This window comes from Vitis riparia, chromosome 7 (assembly GCF_004353265.1).
Source record: "Vitis riparia cultivar Riparia Gloire de Montpellier isolate 1030 chromosome 7, EGFV_Vit.rip_1.0, whole genome shotgun sequence".
NCBI lineage: Eukaryota > Viridiplantae > Streptophyta > Magnoliopsida > Vitales > Vitaceae > Vitis > Vitis riparia.
Genome location: NC_048437.1, coordinates 24040173 through 24048067, shown reverse-complemented (window position 1 = coordinate 24048067; position 7895 = coordinate 24040173). Strand labels below are relative to the sequence as shown.

Sequence of the window (7895 nt, the reverse complement as noted above, 5' to 3'; positions counted from 1 at the left end):
TGATTTAATAAAATAACTTAAAATTATCATCACTACATCAGTATGTGATGTGTGGAATGATACATGTAACCGACTAGCTTTTTGATTATTATAGAATTTGGATGCTTCTTCTAATTTATTTTACAAGTAAATCATAGGATATTTTATTTTTATAATTAAATATTAGATTAAATTAGATTATATAAAAGATTGAATCGATATCTACGGAATTTGTTATTTGGGTCATTGGATATAGGACGATGATATAAATAATAAAAAAATTAAAAAAAATGAAATCATGTATCAATAACAAGATTAAGGTATAGAGCAATATGATGAATTTAAATATAAAATGATGAAACCTACTTTATAAGATTTTGAGAATATCAAAGGTGCACCGACCTCCACTAATTTAGAAAATTGTTTAGTATATAAATTTTAAAAAAATATTTATATTTTTTAAATAATGATATAAATATTAGGGTGCATGCTTGTATTAGGTAAGCTAGTTATAATAATAACAATTAAAGTAAAAAAAAATAATAAAAAATAATGATTGGAGTAATCTTTTTCTAATTTCCATCAGTCATCTTCTACTTGTCATTATGTCTGTGTTGTTAATTAATTTCACCACAAGCCCCAACAAATCTCCAACTAAAAAGGGACCCACCATTTTAGCTATTTTCTATATTGCCCCAATTTTCTTTTTTTTTTTTGCCTATGTCTTTCCCCTCTCTCTTCCCTCATGGTGCACTGTAATAAACAAAGCTCTGGGGCATGAGGGTTTTATGCTGATTGTTAAAAGTTCAGTCAGTCCTATCAAAGTTTCATGTTAAAGTTTCTTGCTTTTTGATCCATACATGCCTTCATCTACCATCTTAATCCACATCAAGGGAGGTATGTCTTGATTAAAGCTTCTGTTTTTGTGTATGAAGTTTTGAGTTTTTTTTTCTTTCATGAATTTGTGAATTTTAGGCGTGGTGTTGATGTGGGTATGTGATGAAATGTAGTGGGTTTGCTTTGCTTTTTATGGGTTCAAGATTTGAAGCTTTTCTGGGTTTGTGGTGAATTTGCTGGAAAATGGGTTTCATGATCTTGGAACATGTTTGATCAGATTGTTTTCTCAAATGGGTAGGCTTTACATCATTGCTCTTCTGAAAAAATCGTAGAGAAAATTGCTTTGGATGGATGAACTCGAACAGCTTCTGTTTGGTTGCTGAGAAACGAGCAGAAATGAAAAGAAAAGAAGGGAAAATTTTGTTTCCCATATTTTATGCTGTTTTGATTTCCAAAAGAAGGAAAAAAGAACCCGAAATACTCACTTAAGTAAATCTTCTTGTATTAGGAACAGCTTCTGGAGGTTCTACTTTTCTGTTTTTCTAAGAGTGGATTACTACTAGGTACAAACATTCAAAATTTGATTTTATTTTTAGTTTCCATGTCTTTCCTCATAAAGAAAAGAAGGAAGTGAAATAGAATGCTATCCACCAAAAAAGGAAAAGGGAGAAGTGAAATGCACCTCCTTTTTTGAAGTCCTAATGGAAGTCTCAACTATTCAGGAATTTTTTTTCCTCCTTTTGTTTTGTTTTTGTTTTTGACTTCTTAGGATCCTTGCCTAAAATTTTTCAAGTCCTTCTTATGTTTAATTTCAGTGGAAGGCTTCCTTTTTGGGAATAATAGCTCAAACTTGAACGATTCCGCCTGAAGCTTGAGTAGCTTATGGCATCTAAGTTCATTTAATCATATTTACACTACACTGATAATGTTTAGAAGAAAGAAAAATCCCTTGTATTGTCTAAATGTCAAGACTTTTAATATAAACATTGCTGGGTCTCAGCATGTAAAATCCCCTGGTAAATGCAATTCCAGGCATGGTTAATTATTTTACATGCTCAGCAGTTGCTCCTGTAGTCATGGATATGTCTGTTGGGGCATATCAAAGAAAAGTGAGATATGTAAATGTTAATTTGACTGTTGGAACATTTAGTTCCACAGGAACTTCATGTGTCTCTTCTTTTATGTATGTTGGTTTAGCAGAAAGCAATACCAGTGCATGATATTTAGCTGGGGTACTAGTTATACTGGGCAAGACATTCATCCAAATGCTGGATCATTTTCTGGGTTGGGTTCAGCACTGGCAGCCCTTTTTACAATATTGCTGTGGAAAGTAGCCCAAGGGAGAAAATGAAGAGGAGAAAGTTGTAATAGGCACTTCCTCAGGGGAAGAGCCAGCTCGAGGGTGTCAAAAAGTCAGAGAATGGTGCAGATAATCAGATCCCTGAAATGGTGTCCACAGAGCAATATCTTGGCTTGTGGATGAAGTAGAGGCTTGCTTAGGCTGCAGTGTGCCGCAGAAGGATTTATGGTGGCACAACATCCTTACTTGGAAAGAAGAGAATTTTACCTTTTTACAGGAACATCTGCCACAGACATGTGATTCTCAATGCAGCCTTACTGGCTCCACTGGCTCCATATACAATACTTGGTCTCGTATGCTATTTGCATCAGTATCTAAATTTTTTACTGGACGGTAGAAGCATACCAAATAGCCCATATACTGCTCTGTGGACATTGTTTCAGGGCTCTGATTATCCACACCATTTTATACAACTTTTTGACACACTTGAGCTGGCTCCACCACTGAGGGAGTCCCTATTATAACTTTCTCCTCTTCAATTTCTCCCTGGGGCTCCTTTCCCCTCTTCTTTAAATTTGATGCACCTTCTTCCTACTTTTACCATTGTGTTTCATATTCCTAGCCCAGCAATTGTACCTGATGCACATATTTGAAAGATATGGGATTTTGGTGAGTCTTGAAACAAAATGTGCATTTCAAATGCATGATTTCCCCTTTCTTTTCGTTTTTGAAGTGTTTGAGCTACAAGTAAATTCCTGCTGACTCAATTCCCATATTCCTTGAACATCAACAAGATCTACGTCAGTTAACAAATAATATTCAATAACTTGTGCGTCTTTGCATCTAAGGATATTTATTGGTTGACATATTTATTCATCTAAGTATTATCAAAACATATTCTTGCCATGAAATCTTGACGATAATTTCAATTTTGATATTTTATTTTTCAATTTTTTGTATTTTTATATTATTAATTTTTGGGATTTGTTTGATCAAAACAGGTCAGATGGACACTAAGTCTGTACGATGTCTTATTAACAGCATTTCTCGGTTCATCCATCTGGTTTCATGCCAGACACCGAAACCTATGCCCATTCAAAAGGATTGCAGAAATATGGTCAGCTTATTGAAGCTTTTGAAACCGGTGCTTGATGATGTTGTTAATTGCAAAATACCATCAGATGAAATTCTATTTAAAGAATGCGAAGAGTTGGATATGGCTGTTAATGAGGCTAGGGAGTTTGTGGAGAATTGGTGCCCAAAGATGAGCAAGATTTTCAGTGTAAGTGCCCTTCCATTGACTCACTCTTACCCCTGGATCCATTACAGAAACACAAGATATTAAAAAATAAAGAGAGAGAGAGAGAGAATTCTTTGGTTGGATTTTTTTTGGTAATTGTTCTCTCTCTTTTCTAACAATTGATAATGAAATTCATTTTTTCCTTGAAATGCTTTTCAGCAGTAATAGTGATAATTATGACATCTAGTTTTTGGTTGTGGAACTTTCTTTCTATCCCATGCGTGAGGATCGTGGTCTGTGAATCTTATTCAATTGCATAAAATCTGTATTGAAGAAAAAATAAAAATTGGAATTTCCAAACAGGCAAGCAGAAAAAATGTGCTACAAGACCAAGTTTATAGAAAAGAAAGGGAAGAAAGAAAAAGAAAAAATTTCATGACAATTTATTATCTGGTCTCTTCCTCTGTATTTTTAAAATTTTATAAAACTCCCTATATGTTTCTCTTTTAATTTCTCCTTTGGAATCTACAGGTTCTACAGAGTGAGCAATTGGTGATGAAAATCCAGAGCTCTTCCCTGGAGATTTGTTTTATATTGTGTAGATTGTTACATTCGTCTCCATCTGTGTCAAATTTAACCAGCATTCAGGTGAGTCTGAAGTTGAAGTTCATTTCTTGCTTCCATTGTTTCTATTATGTTGTGATACAGTTCTTAGTGACAAACTCCTTATTCATTTTGTCTTCTATAATTTTTATTTTTATTTATTTATTTTTTTGGCGCTGCCTTTTATTTTGCCATCACTTAGTTGTTTGGTTGGTCAAGCTGAGTGCATGCCTAATCCCCGTATAAATATTTCAGCACTGTATGCAGAAACTTCAACATTTAGAGCAGAAAAGAATATCAGAATACATAGAACAGGCTCTGAGAAGTCAAAGAGATGAGATGATTCCTCATACTCAACAGCTAGCTAAAATTATTGAGTCCCTTAGTTTGACATCAAAGCAGGAATTGCTGAAAGAGAGTGTGGCTGTGGAAAGGGAGAGAATGAATGCCCAAGTCAATAAAACAGCATATGAATTAGACCGAATCAATCAAATTGTGGAACTCGTCTCCCATATTCGTGATTGCATGGTTAGACTTGGGGGATTTGAAGTTATAAATGGTGTCCGAATACCTTCATATTTCTGCTGCCCATTGTCTTTGGAACTCATGATGGATCCTGTGATTGTGGCATCTGGTCAGACCTATGAGAGGTCTTCCATCCAAAAATGGCTCGATCAAGGGTTGATGATTTGCCCAAAAACCCGTCAAACTCTTGCACATGCAAATCTCATCCCCAATTACACTGTGAAAGCTTTGATAGAGAATTGGTGTGAGGAAAACAATATAACACTTTCTGGGACTTCCGAGCATACTAATATAACCCCAGTTCCATCCCCATTGGATCATGTATCTGCTCAAGATGTCATTGGAATGGATAGTTTCCGTTGTTCCATACACAGTAGCAATTGTACATCAAGATCCTCTTTGGAAGTTGGAAATGGAATTGAGAAATTAAAGGTTGATGTCTCCACCAGATTTGGTGGGGAAGAATCCAATGTATGCAAGAGTAGGGAACCTGAAAAGTTGGAGCGCCAATCCCCTGAACAGTCATATATTCACAGCAGGACTGAATCAACCTCAAGTGCTGTTTCCAGTATTGATTCCTTACCTACCGCGTCAACTGAATTGTCAAGGATATCCAATAAACAAGAAAATGGGATCGGGCTGTCTGGAGAAATCACATCTGAGTGTCACGCTTCTCCTTCAAATAGAGATTTGGAATTCTCTCCATGGTTTTCTGGAAAACAATTTCATAGTTCCAAAACAAAAGTGGAAATGGTCAGCAATGGAAAACGTGGCTCCCCGAGAATTCTATCCCTTCCATTTTCCGACCCAAAATTTGATGATTTGATCACGTCTTCCCATGTTGAGAAACTGGTTGAAGATCTAAAGAGTCAATCAAATGAATTGCAAACTGTAGCTGCATCGGAATTGAGGCTTCTGGCAAAGCACAACATGGAGAACCGCATTATTATAGGGCGTTGTGGGGCTATTGCACCATTAGTTTTACTTCTATACTCAGAAGTGAAGCAAACCCAAGAGAATGCCGTCACAGCTCTCTTGAATCTATCCATTAATGATGCAAATAAGGTCATTATTGCAGAAGCTGGAGCTATAGAATCTCTTATCCATGTTCTGATATCAGGAAATGCTGGAGCCAAAGAAAACTCTGCAGCAACTCTGTTTAGCCTGTCTGTTTTAGAAGAATACAAAGCTAAGATTGGATGTTCTGGTGCAGTTAAAGCCTTGGTGGATCTTCTGGGCTCAGGGACTCTCAGAGGGAAGAAAGATGCTGCTACTGCATTGTTTAACCTATCAATATGCCATGAAAATAAGCCTCGTATAATTCAAGCAGGAGCTGTGAAGTATCTTGTTCAATTGATGGAACCTGCTACAGGAATGGTTGACAAGGCTGTTGCTCTTCTTGCAAACCTGTCAATAATTTCAGAGGGATGCTTTGCAATTGTACGGGAAGGGGGCATTCCCTTGTTGGTTGAGCTTGTCGAAACAGGATCAGTGCGAGGAAAGGAAAATGCTGCCTCCATACTATTGCAACTATGCATTAACAGTCCCAAATTTTGTACCCTGGTTCTGCAAGAAGGAGCCATCCCACCCCTTGTTGCCTTATCTCAGTCTGGCACACCAAGAGCCAAGGAGAAGGTATGGAGCCTAATCTTTTTCTTTTCTTCTTTTAGGTACTTTAGCTCTCTAGTTGTTTGCCCATTGATCATGCTGTGTGCCATGGAGGGTATTGCTGTCATTTCCCTGGGAAAAAGGTGCAAAAGCTTAAGAGGTGAATTATGAAAGTAGCACTCCATTTTCAGTGAAATGACAGATGCACCCTGATGTGTTTAGCTTTTATTTTCTAACGTAGAGAGATGTGTGCTTCTTTTTGTGCCAGTGTGGCATCTATCATATACTTAACCTTTCAATAACGGATCAATCTACATAGTGGAAAGTTCTTTTGGTGTTTTGGGGGGTGGGTTTGTGTTGGTCAAGTGTTTTTCCCGCACCAGAAATAGTAGTACTGGCTGGAGCATTTGGGAGGCAGCTAGAGTTTCTTACCACATCTAGTAGACTAGGAAATCAGAATTTGCATTTGTTCTATTTTTGCTCCCCATCAACAACATATTATGTGTTCAATTTTCTTGAGTAAATTTTGTGAGAACCAAGAGACTTGCGAGAGATGATGACATATTGAACTGTGTAATACACAGGCACAGCAGCTTCTCAGTCACTTCAGGAACCAGCGAGAAGGGGCTGCAGCGAAGGGAAAATCATGAAAAAGAATATTTTTGTTGGTTTGCTTCTGCTTTTTTGATATTATACTCCCATGTAAGTTGTTATCGCTCCATATATATACTCTACCACCTCCTCTTCAAATATTCTTTATTTTTCAGTTATATCCATTTGCAAATGTAATCTCACACTTGTATCTAGCGCAAATGGAACGGGACTGTATACTTAGGCTATTTCCCAACCCCTTAGTTGTACCAGGAACATAACTCAGCCTGATCGGTAACTGAAATCACCACGGTTTTGATGCTCTGAATTGGTTTGGTCATGTTGTCTGGTATTGGGGATATGTTGTATATATAATGCTCTTAGACACTTGTAATCTGCTAGAAAATTTCTGTGTTTTTGTGATTGGGAAGCACAATAGTTTCAGTTTTGATGGTTTTTGTTTGAAGTAATGATGCATAGGTAGGCATATACCCATGGAACCATTGGAGACTAATGCTTAATGGAATATGAATGCTTAAGCTTGGACTATGATGCTTTATGTGATTGAATCAATATGTTGTACCCTCGTCTTTTTGGTGGATGTGGGTATATTAGTGGAGCTAGAGTTTTGTGAGGGAGGATTCAAATCATGGGTATCCTTAATATTGCAATTGCTTCTTCTAAACAGTGGTTTAAGAGCTTTGTGACCGGGTTTTCACTGTCCAGATGATTTAGTGCAGTTGGTATGTGGGAATAGGAATGGAAATAGGATGAGAACGAAGTGAATCATAGTATCATGTGGAAGAGAGGAATCAAAATCATGGTAAGAGTGAGATTTGGTTTTCATACTAATAAACTTTTGATTCTCGTTCCCGTTCTCTATTCCAACGTTCTGAACATGACCTAAAGGTAAATCTAATCCTACCATGCAATATGTTTACATTGGACTTCCCTAGGTGAGAAAACCCAAGTGAAATTTCCAATTTGGTATGCCCAAGTCCAGTTTTTGAATGTTGGGCTGACTAATGGGCTCCGGGGGATCATTGGACTGAGTTTCATACCGCCCTGGCCCACTCTATTAATACTTGGGCCCATGCCCAATGGACAAGAAAGGCTATTCAGACAAGCCAAGTTATGTATGGGCCTAATCATTGCATGAAAATCTCAATAGAATGGTGTTGATGGGAAGCCTTCATTTGTATGACATGGGCT

At 37.1% G+C, this 7895-nt stretch overlaps 1 protein-coding gene across 2 annotated transcripts; it reads left to right on the top strand.

Moving 5' to 3' along the window:
* The first annotated feature begins 709 nt into the window (after positions 1 to 709).
* Positions 710 to 7127, top strand: LOC117918805 (U-box domain-containing protein 3). Of its 2 annotated transcripts, none has more exons than XM_034835704.1 (5): positions 710 to 876; positions 3118 to 3398; positions 3888 to 4004; positions 4227 to 6119; positions 6677 to 7127. In XM_034835704.1, exons 1-5 carry the CDS (start codon positions 840 to 842, stop codon positions 6740 to 6742), a joined length of 2394 nt encoding a protein of 797 aa, XP_034691595.1. In that variant the 5' UTR covers positions 710 to 839; the 3' UTR covers positions 6743 to 7127. The 2 variants fall into 2 exon arrangements, with proteins under 2 accessions (XP_034691595.1, XP_034691594.1); XM_034835703.1 differs by having other exon boundaries at positions 4215 to 6119.
* Positions 7128 to 7895: the final 768 nt, after the last annotated feature.

Bases quoted from the DNA above. Each gene is read 5' to 3' on its own strand.
- LOC117918805 (XM_034835703.1), top strand. From the start codon at position 840: ATGCCTTCATCTACCATCTTAATCCACATCAAGGGAG. The intron at 3,399-3,887 runs GTAAGTGCCCTT...TGGAATCTACAG, and splicing joins AGATGAGCAAGATTTTCAGT to GTTCTACAGAGTGAGCAATT. The intron at 6,120-6,676 runs GTATGGAGCCTA...TGTAATACACAG, and splicing joins CACCAAGAGCCAAGGAGAAG to GCACAGCAGCTTCTCAGTCA.